The 20,302-nt window shown below is 46.2% G+C and overlaps 3 protein-coding genes across 8 annotated transcripts in view; all 3 read right to left on the reverse strand.

Moving 5' to 3' along the window:
• Positions 1-9,591: 9,591 nt before the first annotated feature.
• On the reverse strand, positions 9,592-11,569 carry LOC120692177 (protein JINGUBANG-like). The gene has a single exon (XM_039975419.1). It carries the CDS (start codon positions 11,458-11,460, stop codon positions 9,997-9,999), a length of 1,464 nt encoding a protein of 487 aa, XP_039831353.1. The 5' UTR covers positions 11,461-11,569; the 3' UTR covers positions 9,592-9,996.
• A 446-nt stretch (positions 11,570-12,015) lies between these two features.
• Positions 12,016-16,563, reverse strand: LOC120692176 (serine hydroxymethyltransferase, mitochondrial). 2 transcript variants are annotated; one of them, XM_039975418.1, is made up of 16 exons: positions 16,314-16,563; positions 16,116-16,154; positions 15,931-16,017; positions 15,686-15,807; positions 15,472-15,548; positions 15,046-15,170; positions 14,649-14,741; positions 14,333-14,425; positions 14,051-14,248; positions 13,829-13,933; positions 13,676-13,741; positions 13,329-13,406; positions 12,953-13,064; positions 12,756-12,866; positions 12,480-12,646; positions 12,016-12,274 (listed from the first exon to the last, which is right to left on the reverse strand). In XM_039975418.1, exons 1-15 carry the CDS (start codon positions 16,401-16,403, stop codon positions 12,495-12,497), a joined length of 1,548 nt encoding a protein of 515 aa, XP_039831352.1. In that variant the 5' UTR covers positions 16,404-16,563; the 3' UTR covers positions 12,016-12,274; positions 12,480-12,494. The 2 variants fall into 2 exon arrangements, with proteins under 2 accessions (XP_039831352.1, XP_039831351.1); XM_039975417.1 differs by having other exon boundaries at positions 12,016-12,277.
• Positions 16,564-17,875: 1,312 nt separating this feature from the next.
• LOC120692175 (serine/threonine-protein kinase SMG1-like) overlaps positions 17,876-20,302 on the reverse strand; it is a 29,139-nt gene continuing 26,712 nt past the window's right edge. The window contains exons 16-18 of one of the 5 annotated variants that reach the window (XR_005682501.1): positions 19,326-19,417; positions 18,340-18,545; positions 17,876-18,234 (exon numbers count right to left, since the gene is read on the reverse strand). The gene's annotated coding sequence lies outside the window, so the exon portion shown is untranslated. Of the gene's footprint in view, positions 18,546-19,325; positions 19,418-20,082; positions 20,164-20,302 lie in introns of all 5 variants that reach the window. The other 4 variants (XR_005682499.1, XR_005682498.1, XR_005682500.1 and 1 more) reach the window with 4 other exon arrangements.

Genomic DNA, 20,302 nt, shown 5'->3' on the forward strand with positions numbered 1-20,302 from the left:
AGTATCGGTTCCAAAGGAGACTTGAAGCCCAAGTATGGCTTCAGGGGATTTGGAGGCTTGGCTAACTAGAAGATGAAGGATTCAAGTTAAACAAGCCAAACTCACATCTTGGACATTTATTGCCCAAGTCCCCCATAAGATAATGGTAGCTAGATTTCAATTCAATCATCATGTAGCTCCATTGCCCTTGCTAGGTTGTTTGCATTGCATCACTTAGTGCTATATATGGTGGGTTGCTTGTGTCATGATTCTAACCCATGAGCAACCTATATGGTTTGATAAGTGTGTAAAAAGCTACACAAGGTTACCCTTCATGGTACATGGACTTCATGAGATATGTGTTTCATTTGTGTACCATGAGCACAAGCTATAGGGTAAACTTCCCATTGTTGTCAAAAACAATATGCATACTTTTGATTAGTGATTCAAACACTAAATGCACACATTTAGGAGGAGCTCATCCTATGGTTTGTGATTTTGAGACTAACTTGTTTTCAAGCTTATCTTTTGTAGTCTCTTTCCGGAATTAACACTCTAAGAGAATGTTGTTCACTTCTAATGTGAATTGACAACTCTATAAGAGTGATTAGACAAATTAGTGTGCTTTCATGCATATTGAGTCATGCTCTATTGAACTTAATATCTAAGTTCATAGGCTATGTGCTCATATATTTGCTCACCTTGGTGTACGAAGTGCTCTTCACCTCAAAACTTTCAAATTGGTGCATGCAAGGTATCTAATCCCCCGGAGGTATGCATGGTCTATAACTCCTTCAATTGATATCTTTTTCGATTCTTTTTTTATAGAGCTACCTCCGTGCATGATATGATCTAAGGTTTCTCCTTCAAATGTCTAGTTGTGCATATAATTTTTACATTATCATTTTGTGCACATACTTTGTGGAAAGCTTAGCTCATGTCATGCTAGTTTCGTGATTTTGTGATCCACCTTAGCAATCGCTCAATTGGTATCTTCATTGATATCATACAAATTGGATCGTGATTCATGGAACTAACCCCCTAGACTACTAACTTTTCCCTTTGATCTATATTGTTTTGCCAAGCCTTCTTAGATGATTTGATTCTAAAGGGGGAGAAATTTAGATCAAAGCAAGATAAAAATGAGCATCACCCAAAGGGGAGAACAACTTTGATTCCAAAGGAGGAGGAAAAGAAGAAGAAGTAGCAAACATGGGAATAAACAAAGGGGGAATCATGGATTTAGGGGGAGGCCATGTCAACATTGGATGATGGTAAGCATCCAAGCAAGTGTAAGTGGGTCAATTTGTCAATTTTCGTAAAATTTATACTTGTTTTGATTGTGTTGTCATCAATCACCAAAAAGAGGGAGATTGTAAGGAAAATGGCCCTATTAGGCCATTGTTTTGTGATTTTGGTGATTGAGTAACAACGCAATCAATGAGACTAATGAGTTTGTCAAGTAAACATTTATAGATCCCAGGGATGAAGTAAAAAGGCCAAACAAAGTAAAACACGAAGAAAGAATTCAAAGAAAGATTGAAATGGACGAGTTCTGCAGAAGCCAGTGGCACCAGATGATCTGATGCAGGGTCACCGGAGTATCCGGTTAGCACCGGATAAACCGACACGTAGACGTCGGTGCAATTTGCTGCACTGGTGGGAGAAAAGCCAAGTAGCACTGGATGATCCGACGATGCCAAGTCGGAGCATCGGAGTAATCACCGGAGGATATACTAGAGAGCATGTCAAGCGCGTTAAAGCGAAGTCTTCAGCACCGGATGATCCGACGAGCAAAGGAGCATTGCGTCGGAGCAATAACGTCAGCAGCCAGCCGAAGATGCATTCAGCACCACATGATCCGACGCACACCGGATGAACCGAAGCCACCCCATCAGTTTATCCGGTGCCTCCTACGTCACGTGTCAAAAGACCCAACGGCTACCTCAGGGCGCAGAGTGATCGGATGATTCGGCGCCCTACCGTCGGTCTATCCGACGCCACGCAGAAAGTTGGGTAACGGCTCCCAATGGCTCTCTCCACTTGGTGGCCTATATATATGCCATCCCCCGGCCATTTGAAGATTGCTGGAGTTGCTACAAGCCTCAAACACACCCAAGAACATCTCCAAGCCATTCAAGTGCTTATTGATCATATCTTTAGTTCTTAGCACATATTTGAGAGTGTTAGTGTTAGGTTAGCTCTTTAGAGAGTGAACAAGCAAGACTTCGTGCCTTTATGCTGTGGTTTTCTTGTGAACCAAAGAAGACATCTTGGTGCGCTGGCCCCTTGGAGCTTTGAAACTCGCCGGCAACGTCAACGACCCTCGACTTGGTGTGAAGCGGCGTGGACGATCTTTGTGCGGAGGATGTGGAGACCTCCATCTTTTGTGGAGAATCTCCTTAGTGGAAATCGGGATCAAGGTGACCGTGATTGAGCTCACGGGAGAGACTTAATTGCCAAGAAGCAATACTCTTAGTGAGTGCTTCAACAACGTGGATGTAGGGGTGCCTTTGTGGCTAACCGAACCACGGGATAAACACCCGCGTCAAGAGTTTGCTTTCTCCTATCCCACTCTTTACGTTTCCGCATTTCATACTAGCAATTCTTGTATGTCTTTACTTTTATAGAGTAGTTTTTTGATAGGAAAGGCTATAGGTTGCTAAAATCTTTTAGGATAGGGGTTTCACACTAGAACAACCTTAGTTGCATATATAGATAGCATGTTTTAGTTTATTACTGTGCAATTTTTGTTGGAGTTATAGGTTAAGGTTTTAGGTAGTCTAATTCACCCCTTCCCCCTCTTAGGCTAGAGCACCCGATCCGGTCTTTCACATGGGCTCCAAATCGGATCACCGAGGTAAGGTACATGCTAGCCGCCCTCTAGGGTAAAAATCTTGCTACCTTTCGCAGCATGCAACCACCGGAGGAGCTTTTTCCACGCATGCTCTCCAGTCTGGCAGTCTCCATCCGCTCGTACCCATCGTCGCCCCTCCCCTGGAGCCGGTGCGTGCGATGGGATCGATTTGGCCAGGCGAGCGGCGACAGGGGGCAAAAAGAAAAGCGTCGAAAGGATCGGCAACTAACCGCCTGCTTTCCCCTAGAATTTGGCACTAGCAGCGGTGTCTTTCTTCTCCCGGGCCCGGGCATGCATCATCATGCCATGCGCGCACTCCTTTTCCGGTGCCATCATGCGCCCGCCTTTTTTTCTGCCGCGATGACGCTATGGATGGAGCTAGAGCTAGCGGTAGCGGCGTCGGTTTGCATTCAAACTGAACCGACCGGCTGGCGAGGTTTTTTTTTAAACGGAACCAGCAGGAGAGCTGCCGGTTGTATTAATAAGAAGGAAAGCCAAGAGGCTTCAAAACTGTATAGAGATTAGCACAAAGCCAGAAAAAAATGGGGTGCTAAAAACACAAGTGGACTCACACTCTACCAATAAGGTGTGCTAGGTGCTTCGCACTCGCCACAATCCACAAAGCGGTTTCATTTCTAATTTTTGTTGGCACCATGAAAGAGGGCGCTTCTGTACGGTTGAAGATACGAGCGTTGCGCTCCATCCAAACTTCCCAACAAACAAAGATGACTATGGATTTCAAACCTCTGCGCGGAATTCCTCGTGTCCCGGCCAACGCCGACCACCACTCATGGACTGAAGCTGTTTGTTTCCAATTTATCGGATGTAGTGATGGTTCCCCTAGCCAAGTAGAAATATCCACCCAAATATGCCTAGTCAACCTGCATTCGGTGAAGAGGTGCATTCCAGTCTCAGGAGCCCTGCGGCAAAGTACACAAACCGGGTTGTGTGGCCAACCTCTCGCATGTAATCTGCCCGCTGTCCAAATTCTATCTTGAACCGCAAGCCAGCTGAAGAATTTGCATTTTGGAGGTGCCCAAGCCGACCAAATGATTTCGTTGAGGTTTGTGCTAATCGACCTTAGGAATTGCGCATGATAAGCTGAGCTTGTCGAAAACTGGCCAGACTCGCTAAACATCCAAGCTATTTCATCTTGACTGTGCAGCCTCAAGTTTACCTGTTGAACAATCTTTCAAAGTTGCACAAATTCCACAAAGAGTTGTGCAGAGAAAGATGGGTGTAGGAGGTCCAAATCCTTGATTCATGTGTTGCCATTTAAAGCTTCCTGTAACGTTCTATTCTTCTTCTTTGAGATTTTGTAGACAGACGGTGCCAGTTCCTTTGCACGGAGACCCTGAATCCAAGCGTTGTTCCAAAAGGATATTTTCTCTCCATTTCCAATTGTGATGTTTGTTGCTGCTGCAAAAAGTTGTTGGTCTGTTTCATTGCAAGGCAGCTCATTGCCGATCCAAGGTTTGTCCTCTGGATTCCAAGCTCGCCACAGCCACTTGAGCGCGAAGTGCTCTCGTGAATTTACCTAGATGTAAAATACCCAGTCCTCCATTTTTCTTTGATCTCGCAGCCCGTGTCCAGTTTAGACTATGGTTGTATTCAGCCCTTGACGGCGAGGTTTACACTATTGTTGTATTCGGTCCTTGTTTAGATGCGTAAAAGTGAAGCTGTAAAGCATTACAGCACTTTCGTTTATATTTGGTAATTATTGTCCCATCATGGATTAACTAGGCTGAAAAGATTCGTCTCACAAATTACAGACAAATTGTGTAATTAATTATTTTGTTTAGCTATATTTAATACTTCATGCATGCATTCAAAGATTTGATGTGATGGGGAATCTTGTAAATTTTGGAATTTTGAAGGAAACTAAACAGGGGTCAGTATTCTAGCGGCCAGGACCTCACCGGCGGCGAAGCTTTGCGTGCGCATGCGCAGGGTCCCTGGACCGAACGAAGGGCAGCGTGTGTTGCAAGTGAAGGTTGCATAGAATATTCTATCTATCCCACTGTTTGGTGCAGTGTCGGTGTCCGCTTAGACTGACTTCAACAACGGAACGCAAAATGAGAGAGGCATTGGTTCGTTTGCCTCGCACATAGTACATGCCTCGCACACACAAAATTTCTTGTCTCCAACGGCAGAGGCAAAATCACGCGGGGAAGGAGGGAGCCGGAGCGAGAGGAGGGCGAGGCGGACCGCGCGCCGGCGGGGCCGGTTCCCGCGTTGAGCCCCACGGCCGGCGGCGGCGGGCTGCGGCACCGGCGGACGCGATGCCACGAGGCCACCGCGGGGCCTAGAGCCGCTTCGGCTCCTCGACAACGGCACCCACGCGCGGCTCGAGACCATCCTCTCGGGCAAGGACGGCCTCGCCGCAGCCGCGCCGCCGGAGAGGAGGAGGCGGCCCGCCGGGGGCGTGTGGCGGCGTGGGCGGAGGTTGTTGGAGCTGGAGTTCAAGGAGGTCAAGGGCCTGCGGGACCTCGGCGAGGAGGAAACGGAGGTCAGGAGGGCAACGACCTCAAGGAAGACGACGAGCCCCGCCGCCTGGGATCTGCCCGGGATCCTCCCCCCGCCGCCGTGGAGGGGCCGGCGGCCGGCGGAGTAGCACAGCCTCCTCCGCGCCTCCCGCCCCGGCGATGAGGTGGAGGCCGGGTATGCCGCCGCGCCGCCGCTCCTGGAGCCCCTTGTGCGCCGACGATGCCCCTTGGAGGGAGCCTGGGGAGGAGCCCCTTGCTCGCCGCCGACGCCCCTGGCCGTCCGCCATGGTCGATTCAAGCTCCGCCTGCGCCGATTCGAGGCGGGGCACGGCGGCTCCTCCGTCCCGGCCGGCCCCTCCCTCTCTGGCCCCCTCGATTCGGCTACTCGAGGTCCGGGCTGTGGGAGGCGCGCGGCGGACGGCGCGGCGCGCGGCGGCCGGTCTGCGGCGAGCTCGCACGGCGGCGTCCAAGGCGAGGCGGAGGGGCTGCGCGCGGCGGCCCGGCCGCGTCCTACTCCCTGCGCCGGCTGCGACTGGCGGCGGCCCTCCTCCTTCCGCGCCCCGCCTCCACCTCCCCGTCGCCATCCCTCCCTGCGACGGCACGTCTGTGAAAGTTCATCTCGGCCTCTAGTGTGTTTTGGTGGATTGATTGACACCACGATTAAAGGACTAACTATCTTGTTGAGTATATGAGCAGGAATTGATTATCATAATTGTAATCTATGTGATGAAATAAATCAAGATTCAAGACATATGCTCATATGACAAGATGAATGACATATTCTAGTATGAGAATATTAACAAGCAACAACTACCATGGAAATTGGGATATGTATCAACGATAAAGAATTTATTCATATATCCAAATGAAGCTTGTTGATGTAAGTGGAATTCAAAATGACAAGCCAAGGTATTATGAATGAGACAAATGTGTATGCTTAGGCATAGTCTCACAATTGGAGAAACTTGTCATAAGGAATGTATGAGATAGTTGATGATCAAGCAAGCATGAAAGAAATGATATTCATTGTAATGGCAAAATCAATGTGAGTTCAAGAGGGCTCTTGAGAATAAATGGATGGGATCGAAAGACGAGTTTCTAGAGGCTATGTAAGCAAAGGCTTGGCATGAGCAAGGAAACCGATAATGATCAAGTCCAAGAATTCTAAGAGACAAGGAGAATTTCACATTGAGAAGCATTATTCATTAGAAGAAGAAAAATAGCTTGAGGATCAAAATGGATTTCATTGTAAGTTAAATGTGATACAAGCCTACATGAAGCTATATGTGATGCAAGGATGAAGAGTTGGAATTCGGGAATGGGTTTCTAGGTACTAAGCTTGGAGAAGGGCAATTGTGGTTGTACCGAGGAACCAATGCTAGGGTGACGAAACGTTCTTTGGGTTCAACTTGAAGAATCTTGGTCATGTGTGATGTTCATGTTGGCAAGTATCAATCTTTCTAGAATCTTATTGTGAAGACGGTGACTTGAACTAGAAGTGGATTTCATTCAAAGATAAAGGTTCAAGGTCACTAGCTCAAGGAAGATGTGCTCAAAGTAAAGAAGTCAAATTGGATGCACACCTCAGATTGTGATTGATCAACACACGGCATAGGATGAAAAAGAGAAGCTCAAGAAGTTGAAATATAATTTATCTTTGATCTTGAGTTTAGGTATGCCGTACTATCAAGAGGGATGCATCACAATGGTTTTTGGTTTTGTCTCAGTGCTCAAGTAACCCATGTGAGTTGAGAGAGACACAAAAGCCTCACGTACACATTTTAACATTGCTGCCAGGGCAAATCCGGAAGTTCCGGATTTGAAATCCGGAAGTTCCGGATTTGAAATCCGGAAGTTCCGGATTTGAAATCCGGAAGTTCCGGATTTGAAATCCGGAAGTTCCGGATTTGGCACACGTGGCACTAACGGCTAGTTGGTTTGAAAACCCGGAGGTTCCGGGTTGTAGAATCCGGAAGTTCCGGGTTCTAACTGTCACGTAACGGCTAGTTTTGTTGGGACCGGCTATTTATACCCCTTAGCCCCCTCCTTGGTGGGCTGCTGTTCCAGGCTTTATTCTGTTCATTGCTGGTCGTCCCAAGAAGCTTGGTAGCCATAGTTGAGCTCTCCCCAACCTCTCTTTGTGAGATTGTGTGATTAGTGTATATCCTTGAGTTGGGTTGAGAGAGTGAATGCTTGAGAACACTAAAGAGCACAGCAAACCTTGAGCACTTGAGATTAGCCGTGATTTGTGTGAGTCGCATTTGTTACTCTTGGAGGTGAAGCCTCCTAGACAGCTAGGCGTCACCGGTTAGCTCCCAAGGATTGTGGTGAGTGGCGGCAAGTTTGTTGCAGCATCGATCTTGTGCCACGAGGGCGCATGGTCATATAGTGGAAGGAGGAAATAGCTTGACCTTGGGGTCGATATAAGCTTCCTCAACGGAGACTAGAATTCACATGTGGGTGCATAGGGCGAATCTGAACTTCGGTAAAACAAATCCTTGTGTTCGTTGCATTTACATTTGTTTTGTGGATTTGAGGAGCTCTCCATTAGGCACTTGTGTCTTGGAGATATTGTTGTTTCATATATGCATGATCTGCGTGAACCTGCTTAAGAAACTTCTCTGAGCAGACTCTACAATTGGGGTTTGAATTTACATTCATTTTTTAGCACTACTTTTATTGTGTTCAATCTGTTCTGAGTGAACTCAGAAGTTCCGGATTGACAAACCCGAAAGTTCCGAGTTCACCTACTGTCTAGCCCAAATCCGGAAATTCCGGATTTGAAACCCGGAAGTTCCGGGTTTGGCAGACAGTCAATTTTATCCGTTGCGCTTGAGTGAAAAGTTGTAGGTGCACCTATTCACCCCCCTCTAGAAGACATCACGGTCCTTTCAGTCTGCGCGCACCGGGTGCCTGCGCGCGGCGGTGGCGCCGGTAGCAGATCCTGGCGGCCCCGTGGTGCTCCTCCCCTTCTCTTCCCTTCCCTTCCCTTCCACGGCGTGCTCCGCTCTCGCCGGCCCGTGCGTCCATGCTCCAAATGCATTCGAGGAGAGAGGGGATGTATTTTTACATCTCCTCTCTCCTCGGAAGGAAGTTTGCCTCGCCCGCTGCCTCTGCTGTTGGAGCTCCGCTCGTCGAGGCACAGTGGCGAGCGCGAGGCAAAATTGCTTTTGCCTCGCGCTGTTGGACTCAGTCTTAGCCTCGGCATGTTTAGGCGTCGTTCGCAGAATGAAATGGATAGCTGCCGGAAACCATCGAAGACACTGGCAGTGGACAGTTGGATCTTCATTCAAGACTGAACTGTATATAAGCTGCTAACGGTTTGGGTTAAAACCGGTTGTAGCGGTTTGGATTTTGCATTGGGTCTACTTCAATTTGTTGGGATATAGTTTCTCTAGCAATTAATTTGGTTTGGTTTCACAAGAGAAACGGCTTGCTTTGATTTGGGATATTAATATTGTCGAGTGGCTACTCTCTTAACATGGCATCCACGTATAGGTCTAGTCACACTGTTTTGCACAGAGTAGCTGCCAGTCACACCGAGTCATCTCCAACCAATTTTAGTCAATTTCAATAAAATTTTATAGTGTGAACGCGAAATTTTATTTCCGGGATCCGACTCATGTTGTGGGACCCACGTGCAGTTCTAGCTACGCTGCTTTGCAGAGAGTAGCTACCAGTCATATTGAGTCATTTTTAACAAATCTCAATCAATTTCGATAAAATTTTAGAGTTCGACTCTTGATGTAGAGCCCACGTGTAGGTCTAGTCACACTGCTTTGCATAAAGTAGCTGCCAGTCATACTAAGTCATCTTCAATAAATTACAGTTAATTTTGATAAAATTTATGGTGTGAATGCGGGGTTTTATTTTCAGGATTTGGTTCTCAACACGGAACCCATATTTATATATATTTATGCTGTTTTGCACAAAATATTCATTTCAACCTAAGTTTCTAGGAGGCCTAAATAGGGTGGTGTGGTTTGGTTTTTACGTGCTATAGAGTGGTTTGAAGTGGTTTATATCTGTATATTTAATAAAAGTAGTTTGACGTGGTTTTAGTCTGGATCTCAAACCACTAGCACCTTGAGCGGTATATAGGAAACACGATCGGGGCACACTGTTAAATAACCGTTTGGATTCGAGCTCCAAACTACGGTATTCAAATTGAAAACAGGTTGATGAAAGATCAGTAGATCACCAGAGGAGTTTTCATTTCAAGGAAAAACAGGATCACTGGAAGTTTTTTTTTTTTGAAAAGCTGATCACTGGAAGTTAGAATTGAGACCTTTATTGAATACGTACATCCTTTAGCACAAAACCAATTCATTTTTCAGCTAGTACAACAGATAAGCACGTACTGTATCAAATTTCCCCTTAGCAATGCAAAGTTGCAAGAAAGAAAAAGCAAACACACCTAACTAAATTCACCATCCCTTGTCTCGAAAAAAGGCGCCAAACTACCCAGCTCGTGCCCAGCACAAACTAGCAATAATTTTCATACCTTCCATTTTCAGCTATTTCCGTCAGTATATACTGTATGTATTGAGGACGTATGTGTAGCGATCCGGCCGGCAGATTCTTTGTGTTCATCCCTCCAGGTCCAGGATGGCAATGTGGCATTATCCGGCGAAGCGATACGTGTGGTTTCCCTGGTTGCAGGTGATCTATCGGTCAGCGGAACGACGTGGACGAGGCGCTGGCCCCGAACGTGTCGCCGGGATACCGGTCGAACATCTGCGGCGCGTCGCCGGGGCCGGGGAGCAGCGCGTCCTGCGACGCCTCGTCGGTGACGCGCCACACCTTGATGGACTTGTCGAGGCTGCCGCTGTACACGATCCACCGCGACGCCGACGAGCCCCCTCCGCCGGCGCTGGATGACTCGCTGGAGTCGCCGTTGTCCTCGACGACGGCGATGCACCTGATGGGCTCGGTGTGGCCCGTCAGCACCGAGAGGCACGAGTGCATGCCGCCCTCGCGCCGCCACACGAAGATGGTGTTGTCGGCGGAGCCGCTGAGCAGGAGCGCGCCGGCGGAGGCGAGGCAGAAAACGGCCTTCTTGTGGCCGCGGAGCACGCCGCCGTGGACGAGGTGGCGGTCGCCCTCCCAGAAGTTGACCAGCCCGTCGGAGGAGCCGCAGTAGAGCACCGGCGCGACGGCGCTCACGGCGAGCGCGTTCACCGCGTGCTCCTGCTTGAGCAGCGTCTGCACCGCCGAGTGCTTGGTGCTCTTCCCCTGCAGCTCGCGCCGCCACACCTTGACCGTGCCGTCCGCCGAGCCCGTGAACACCAGCCCGTCGTACGCCGCCACGACGGCGTTCACGTTGTCGTCGTGCGCCACCACCGACTCGAGGCACTTGGAGTCGGTGATGCGCCACACCTTGAAGGTGCGGTCCCAGGACCCCGAGTAGAGCAGCCCCTGCGCCGGCTCCGTCGGGCTCAGGCACGACACGGCGTCGCTGTGCCGGATCCACAGCGCCGACCGGTTCTTGCGCACCTCCACGTAGTTGGACGGGTTCAGCGAGCCGCGCAGGAAGTCGCGCAGCCGCGGCAGGCTGCCCACGCGCTTGTGCAGGCCGTTCTTGGGCGACACCTTCCACACCCGGATCTTGCCGTCCTGGTGCCCGGTGAAGATGCGCTCGCCGGAGATGACGATGGCCTTCACGAGGCCGCTCGAGGACTTGAACCCCCCGGAGTCCTTCTGCTTGCGCCACACGCGGATGTTCTTGCTGTCCGAGCCGGTGTACAGCGTGTCGGTCTTGGCGGCGAGCGAGTAGATGTGCCCCTCCTCCCTCACCAGCGAGCCGATGAGGCTCGTCCCCGGCGCCATGGTCGGCGGCACGCCGAGCCCGACGCCGGACGCCTCGCTGTGGTGCGACCAGGGGGACGCCATGGTCTGGTTCCAGGGGGACATGTTGTACGGCGAGCACTCGCCGCTGAAGCTGGACGGGTAGTCGGAGTAGAACCCGGGGCTCGCGCCGCCGGTGGCGGAGGAGCTGCTGTTCCGGTTCGAGTATTCATCGTTGGTGCCCCCCGAGAACTGGAGGTTCGGGTCCGAGTGCGGCGCCGGCAGAGGGAGGTTGGACGGGTGCGAGCGGGAGACGCCACTGCCGGCGCCCTCGCCGTCGCTGTCTCTCATCTGCTTCTTGCCGGAGGCCGTGATTGGAGCTCCCCGGTAGGGCGAATGGGAGAATTGCGAGGAGGGGAAGAGCGGGCCTGTGGATGTGTGGGTCAGAGCTAGAGGGAGAGGCGAAGAGAAAGTGGCGGGAAGGGACAAGTCGTTACGACCGTTAAAGAGGTTGGGGGCGGGGAAGAAATGGTGGGACCACCGCCCGCGAATCCCTCCCTCTCATCAGTTTATTATTAGGAGGCACAGACTATCTTTAGAAATGGAGCATAGCAACTCCATCCAATTCGATCGATCCTAAGAAATCTGAGCTGATCTCTGGAGAGCTGGATTGGTATGTTTACAGACCCGCTCCCAATTTTTGGCCAATAAAAAGATGAGTTTTACAAACTGCACTCGTTTTACAGGTGTTTAAGAGAAAGGATAAGACTTGCAGGATACTGACACCAGGCTGGGGGATGTGATCTCAATAAGCTTGGCATATTCTACAATTATCAGATCCACGAGCATACGTGGATGGCCTCCAAAATATACTTTGTATGTCTTAGGCCTACAAGACAACCAACAACACGGCAAGCACGCATATTATTCAGAGATCATACTGGAAATGCAACTGTCCAAGAAGAGTGATGCTTAATATGGGCTATTATTCATTATAAGATCTTGCAGTAGGTGTTTACAATATGGGCTATTGACAGAAGTCGCATATGCTGTAAATTGCCAATCACTCTCTTAACATAAGATGCCATTCCACTTTCGCCATGGATTTATGTTTACATGATCATGCCCATCTGAACTCCAACAATTGTCTTGGCATCTTTGCTTGCTGCTGAAAAGAAAACAAAAGATAGTTTGTTCAGTGATCGCAGTCACCATTCTTCTGCAAAGGCGATCAAGAGGGAAAGGACTCAAGATTCGGAATTTAGTTCTTTAAACAACTGAGTTACTGCACCAGTGCTCCCAAGTCCCAACTACAACTGAATTACTGCACCTTAAACAATAAAACTCGACTAGATCAAGATGGAGCATACCTTATCATTCAGATCTTAGTTCTTGTATTTCATGGTCTCTTTCTCAAATCCAACTGTTGGGAACTGTTTTGCAAATTCCTCCACGTCATGGCGAAGCTTTGCAATCTCAGCTTGGATTTTGCTATCAGATTGCAAGGTGGCAACAAAGTCCTTCAGCTTCGTTCCACCTATTTTGCAAGAGTTAAAAACGAAAACATATATCAGATTACCCCACTAGTGACGCAGACACCTCAATAAATGCAAATACTTTCTTTAAGAAAAAGGACTTTGAGTGACCTGTCGTTGCAGCCTTAACCTTCACAGCCAAGTTCACTGCTGCATCAAAGAAGTCAGCAACCTTAGCGAAATCTTCCTCCACAAATCCTCTGGATGTAAGAGCTGGGGTTCCTGCATGATGCAGAGCTGCTATTAAGAATTTCCAAACTTTATTTTGAAATAAATCCAAAGCATATATTCTACAGCCACATATTTACCCATCCTGATGCCTCCTGGTACCATAGCTGAAACATCGCCAGGAACAGTGTTCTTGTTTGCTGCAATATGCACAGTTTCTAAAACCTTCTCCACCCTTGAACCATCTATCCCCTATAAGTAAAATTGGAAGACCATTAGTTCAGACATAGCATCAGAATTGGACAAGCATTTCCCCCCCCCCAAAATTAGCACAATTAGCTAACATGTATATAGTAACAGCTAGGCATCAGGTCGAATGGACAGCAACCAATACTTTCACTAATAATGACAACAGACAAGCAAACCAAAGGTTTATCGATCATTATAATTAGGATTGATGCTCCCAGTTCCAAACTAACAAAACATGCAATTTGAAACACATTTTTTTTCTCTTACCTTATTCTTGAGGTTAACAAGGACCAAATGGTTATCAGTTCCACCAGAGACAAGCTCGTATCCTTTTGCTACCAAGCTCTGAATAAAAATATTTCCATCAATAAGTGATTTTAAACTGTATAACACAAGTAACAATGCTTTAGAACTAGATATTTTTGTTTTAAAACATCTGGGGTGATGAAAATGAAAGATAACATCATTGAAAACTATTTGATCTAAATGTAGCTAATCCAGCAAAGTGCTTTGAGATCAGGGACAAAATAAAACAGATAAACTAAAAGAATTTCCTAAAAGCATCTGCTAATATAAACAGTAAACAAGTTAATCATCGTATTAAGTGAGCATACCTGTGCAAATTTAGCACTGTTACTGATAACTTGCTCTTGATAAGCTCGGTACTCTGGAGTAGTTGCCTGAAATATAAGCAACAACTGGTAGCCTTAGACAAAGGAAAGCAATATGAATAAAAGGTAGTATGAAACAGCATAGGTGGCACATACCTGCTTAAGCGCAACAGCTAAGCCAGTAATGGTATGGTTATGAGGCCCACCTTGCAAACCTGGAAAGACGGCAGCGTTGATCTTGTCCTCAAAATCATACATAACCTGTAAAATATATACCTTAGTCCCTTTATTTTCTTACGTATTATAGCATGAAGTAAGTAGAAGAAACAGCTTCAACATCCTACGCTACTATATTTTACCGTTTCCCTCCAGTTATACCTCTTTTCCATGCTTATTTATTTCTTTCACTCCCTTCCTGTAAAATATCATGGCTCCACGTGGCCCACGAAGTGACTTGTGAGTAGTGGTAGTCACTACATCTGCATAATCAAAAGGAGATGGAATGACGCCAGCTGCAACAAGCCCACTGATATGTGCCATGTCTGCTAGAAGTATTGCTTTCTGCTTGTTGCATATCTGTCAATTGCATAACATGAACGAATTATTTGTCTGATTACAAGAGAAAATGGTTCACATTTCATTGTTAAAGCAGAAACTTGCCTTCCGCATACGATCATAATCATATAGGCGAGCATATGCACTCGCACCAGCTATGATCAACTTCGGCCTGAAAAGAACTGCACTTTTCTCCAACTGTACAAGGTAGCAATGAAGCATAGGAGCAAATAATGTGTCTGATTCATCAAAACAATTTTACCATTGAAAGGGACATGCCACACAATAAATATATCCTAGATAAGAATTTTTTTTTCACTAAAAAGGAAAAAAAGGAACACACTACTGCCATCTGTAAAAGCGACTAAGCTATCTGAATAAGCTGATGACATAAACAATATGAAATAAGGAAGAAAAGTACCTGATCGTAATCAATTAAGCCAGTGCTTTCATCCAATCTGTAGGGCATCGTCTCAAAGAATATCGAAGTTGCCGAAATCTTCTTAGTGTCAGTCTGCAAACATTAAGTAGAACCTTTGAGCAACAGGAGTTTCAGTAGCATACATGAACATTTCTAAGAACTAAGGGAAACAATAACTCATTAGTAAATATATGAGTATGTGCGCATTACATAATCATGTGTGCAGGTAGCATGTAGCTTGCATAGCAAGTGCCAATGCAAGAATAAAACAACCATAAAGATTAAAACTTCTGCAGGGCTAGCAAGGAAAACAAGCAACAGAGGACACATTCATGCTTGTATGCTTCCTCTGAATAAAAACAGTAAGGAGATAAAAGTAAAATCCAGACCCATGTACCTGGTAACCATGAGAAAGATGTCCACCGTGTGGAAGATCCAAAGCCATGATCCTTTCATGTGGCTTCAATAGCGCAGTGTACACCTGGAAGTTGGCAGGTGAACCTGATAGAGGTTGCACATTCACTGCAGAGGTAAAAAATGGCTATTATGAGCAATGCCAACATATAAAGTCCCATGCACTCGGAAAACCTTGCAAGACTTTATAGCATTTCTAAATTGCACAAACCATTACGCATTCCCTTAATATAATTAATGGTAAAACAGATTGTTTCCAACATCTTCCCAAATTTGCACTAAAACTAGAAAAGAGAAAATAATTACATGCTTCAATTCAATGAAATAAAGGCGTTAATTATGATGAGGCAACATAATATATATTGGCCTCTTTTGCGCAATGGTTTTGTAAGACTGTACAATATTTTACCTCCCCACTTCGCTGGGTCCAAGCGGAAAGCCTCCAAAGCACGTTTCTGACACAAGGATTCAGCCATATCAATGTATCTGCAACCAAAAAAAACAGAACAACCAATACATGTTATCCATGTATTCGCGCAGACAGTAATTCGATTTCTCTTGCAAACATGCGTGTTTCCGTCGAAACAATCCCGACAATGACACCTGATAGAGCAGGGCCTTACTCATTCCCACCGTAGTATCTCGCGCCGGGGTACCCCTCGCTGTACTTGTTGGTCATGACGGAACCCACCGCCTGCATCACTGACACCGACGTGAAATTCTCCGACGGGATTAGCTCCAGCCCCTGCACCACATAAGCACAATTCAATAAACCTTGAAAAAAAAAGAATATTGAATGATCCAACATTGCAATGAGCCAATGACTGAAGAAGTACGTCTAAGAAAAGATGACTGAAGAAGCAGTGACCTTCCATTGGCGGGCCTTCTCGAGCTCGATGATGTCAGCAATCTCGGGGTCGACCTCTTCAAGCGGCGCGTTCAACTGCTTTGGCCACTGTACCCGACGCCAAGAACACGAGATGAACAAAAGCGAGCGACAGACACGGAGCAAGGGACACACCAACGATTCAGAACAGAGTAATCAGAACGTACGGTAATACTGGATCTCTCCTCCCTCGCCGGCAGGGACGCCTGCGCACCCAAAAAGGCCAAACCAAATCAGAAAAAAACGAATCAGCACCGCCCCATGAATCTTCCCTTCTTTCGAGGGGGGTAGGTAGAAAGATAAGAACAGAGTCCCGCCGTGGCGCCGTGCCACGAAAATGAATCAAGAAGCGGGCGGTGCCGTACCATGTAGTAGAGCGGCGTGATGCGGGAGAGCGGCTGGTGGCGGCGGAGCGCGTTGGCGGAGAGCTTTCGGAGAGCCGTCGCCATGGCCATGGTGGGCTCGTCCTCCTCCTCCTCCTGTGCAAGGATTGGAGCCTCGACTCACGAGTACGGGAGGTTGTGGAATCGGTGGCGCTTTTGGGAGGTTGCGCTCGTGGGTGTGGTTGGATGGCCATGGCCTGGCCACTGCCGCAGCCCGCAGTCATCAGAACCCACCACGCAGTAGTCAGTCCACACCAAACGCATCAGCGTCACCAACCATGAAAGGTGCATTTCCATACCGATTTTGTGCAGTATAATGTATTTTCTGTTCTGTTTGTCTTGTTTCTTGAAAGGAGTCTGTTCTGTTTGTCTTCAAATCATTTATCACTCATTATCTGAGATTCTTCATTTGTATATTTTTTTGGAAATGAAATTTTCTTGCTCATTTTTGTGGCATTTATTATTAGCAACATACACATAGCGACGCGCACTCTAAATGATTTTTCTTTCTCCTCTAATGACATTTTCAGTTGATAGAAAGATTCTGGGCATTTTCTCCTCGATTCGTTAGATTTTATAAAAAGTGTTAATTGCACGGGGTGATCTTGAACCTGCTGCATTACTATAAAACGAGCAGTCGGTATAAGTATCAACAGGGGAAGAACTTATTTCTATTTGGGCACCTCAAATGGCCGCTAGAGCAAGGGTTGGTCCCAGAAGGGAGACATTAGAATAAAAAAAGGATGTCCTGGGTTTGTTTTTAGCGTCGAGTATTTTAAACCGTCACGATGGCCACCAACCATGGCAGGAAAGATTCTTCACATCGCATCGAACCCTACAGACAGATATGATTTGGGAAGTATTTATTTCAAAAAAAAAAGATTTGGGAAGTAGCGCTAATCAGAAAGGCAGGGCAAGAAATCGCAAATAACACTTTCTCGATCGTCCACTACCAAACATTCGGAAAGCGACACTAGAAGAAGTGATAGTACTATATTCTTTTCTCAGCATAAGAGACAGCCATTGCCAATTCAATGATCTTTATTTCTTTCAAAAAGATTAATTTACCATTCATCCGTAGGAAATGCACGTATAATTTAACCGCAGAAAATTATAAACATGAGAGACGAGATGATTTTATCTGAATGTCTACGGAGAGGACTGCGCCAGGATGTTGCTACCCTACCTAGGTGCATCCAGGCCACCCGAGCCCTATCTGTTCCACGATCACCAACAGAATAGATACTGCCCACGAGTTCGGACTAATGCAGATAAAGCGATCATTATCTGTCAAACAATAAAAGGAACAGAAATTAATGACTAAAGATAATCAGAAGATTTTTCTCTCCTTTTCTGTCTTCATTATTTTTTTTCAGCCCAAAGGACTGGGGACAATCATGCATATAGGTACAAAGCTATAGCCAAAGTGGAAGAATCATATTAGTGGTGTCAGACTAAATCTTAAGTTATTGCATTTCTAATACCATATTATGCTTAATCAGGTAAAATTATCTGATAACTGGAATGAGGTTTCGTGCTTGGGATCAGCAAAGCAAGAAATGTAAAACATTTCTATTCACAGCATGTTCATTGGAAATCAGAGATCAAACTAGAATTCCAGTTCCAAAATTGCATGTCTAACACCTATATCTCAAGGAAAACCACATGGCCACACGAGGGAACCACCAAAATCACAAGTACAGTAAAAAACTATATGTACATTTTATATGGACCAGATAAAGTCCACATCGGTTCCTAGGGTTATGGGGAAAAAGGGTTAGCCAGGGTCAGCCGAAAAAAACTTGTCTTCCTTTTATCCATGCTCTTCAGCCTCAGCCGAGCCATCCAGCTCTACGTGGAGCTGTGCGCCATGGGAGCCATTGGAGTGCATACCAATCTCAAGCTGGATTACAAGAACATTGCATTAGCTTCGGCATTCCACATTGTTGATGTCTGGAATATATAGGGAATGACCAGGCCATGGGGCTGCAAGTGTATGCTCAATTACTCTGCTAATCCACTAGGAGCAATCCGTTCATGCATATCGTGGAATCTCTTTGGCCAGACTTGCAAGGATGGATCAAATTCAAACCCTCCTACAGGTAAAGCATAAAACAGGTTCACTATCCTCTGCAGTAACTAGCAGCCAGAGCCTCTGCTGGACATGCCACAACAATCCTTCTTTTATTCCGGATCTTCTGTACCACCAAAGCTCTGAAAATGTGACAACAATTTTATAGAAAAAATGCATATATATATGAGCCCTAAATACAAATATTGAAAAAACCATACAATCAAAATTGACAAATGAGTATTAAAGGAAATTTATACCAGTGCCGTAGGCTCCCGCACTGCGGGGTCAGGGGGAGGTTATTAGCGGGAGGTCTTTCCCACACATCGTGCAATGTGTAGAGGCCACCGCTCGAACCTGTGACCTCTCGGTTCACAAGCGGCAAGCACTACCACTTGCACCAGGCCGCCCTTTTTATTAAAGGAAATTTATCCACTAGAAAAAATCATGAACATGAAAAGAGCGACGGTTACCTTACGGGGTGTAATACACTAACATTTCTGTGAGAAAAACAGTAGCTAAGTATAACTGACATGTTGCTCATAGAAAAAGAAAGTAATGGTATAATCAAAAGTAAACCCAAGATTAATCAATACAACCATAGGAACGTAGAGTAACTATGTATCATTTGAATGAGTGATGCAGGGCCAGAAAGATTATTCTATATGTTAAGGTTGATATTGAACAACAAACAGAGGAGAAATCAACTAAGAAGGGGGCATACTAACTAGGGAAAGAAAAGTGAATATCAGAACATGAGATGTTTGGTTCAAAAAAAAGAACATGAGATGTTCACCAAGGTCTCAACTTCAGCTAATCCTGGACATGATTAAAAATTGTATCCTTCTTCAGGTTTTTAACTAACCACTCATTCAGGTTTCTAAGGATAGTGCAGTGTGAAAAGGTTTTACAGCTCGGCTTACTCTATAATTGCGCAAGAATCCTGCACCCTGGTCTGGTAATGTTTTTGAACCATGAAGCCGTCCTCCTTTTGGATTATACAAGACCGACGCATCTTCGAAGAAATTGAAGAACAAAAATTCAGTATGTTGTCCTTAAACTTGCAGTGAATAACAATTGACTAACTCAAATTCAACATTAACTAGGCAGATCCACAAAGTTGGTAACTGTCACATAGGTACTTAAACATGGAAGTAATGTCAACTAAGTTGTTAAAACTTATTTTGCTAGCTTTCTGACAAGGAACAGTTGCTCAGCTGTCTGCCTGTCTCCCAGCAAGAATAAATGGGTTGCTCATCAAGATACAAGAAGGCTTTGATGGTTTGTTATCAGGATTTTGCCACTATCGAGAATCCCCTGTCCCACCTGGAGGTCGCATGCCACCAGTTACCCTGGTAACTGTGTTGAAGGCACTGTTCGCGTACACGGCCGTTTAGGCTGTGTGCACGCTACAAAGTGGCTTACCGTTTAATCAGCCGTTTATCCCGTTTAATCACCGTTAAGTCCATTCAAAAGGCCGTTTAGCCCGAATAAGTAGCTAAACGGTAGGTGACCGTTTAGTCCGTTTAAACGTTTAGTGTAAAGGCCAGAACCAAATATTGCTGCTCAAGCAGACATCATTACCATCCTTTTAATTAAGCAAGAACCGTTCAGTTTCTAAGGTATCTCAAGTTTAGCTTTTACTAGCAAAGTCTATCACTGCAGAGTTCCCTGACTCACCGAGTGCTGTTTACTAAGTCGTCGTTAACGAACCTCTTCCAATGGTGTTTGCCCTCTCTTACATCCCAGTTTCCGTTTTATCTTGAGAACATCAGTAAACAAACAGGTTGATTTGTGGCAAAAAAAACATATGTTATAATGCATAGCAGCCACATATATGGAGGCCTATGATTTAAAACCATAAAGTGAGACAAATAGAAAGGTTTTATGTAGCCTTGTA

The sequence above is a fragment of the Panicum virgatum genome, chromosome 9N (genome assembly GCF_016808335.1).
Source record: "Panicum virgatum strain AP13 chromosome 9N, P.virgatum_v5, whole genome shotgun sequence".
NCBI classification, from domain to species: domain Eukaryota; kingdom Viridiplantae; phylum Streptophyta; class Magnoliopsida; order Poales; family Poaceae; genus Panicum; species Panicum virgatum.

Coding starts and splice junctions, on each gene's coding strand:
- LOC120692176 (XM_039975418.1), bottom strand. CDS start 16,403: ATGGCCATGGCGACGGCTCTCCGAAAGCTCTCCGCCAACGCGCTCCGC. Junction 16,155..16,313: donor TCACGCCGCTCTACTACATG/GTACGGCACCGC, acceptor TTGGGTGCGCAG/GCGTCCCTGCCGGCGAGGGA. Junction 13,742..13,828: donor TAGCTGTTGCGCTTAAGCAG/GTATGTGCCACC, acceptor CTTATATTTCAG/GCAACTACTCCAGAGTACCG.
- LOC120692177 (XM_039975419.1), bottom strand. CDS start 11,460: ATGAGAGACAGCGACGGCGAGGGCGCCGGCAGTGGCGTCTCCCGCTCG.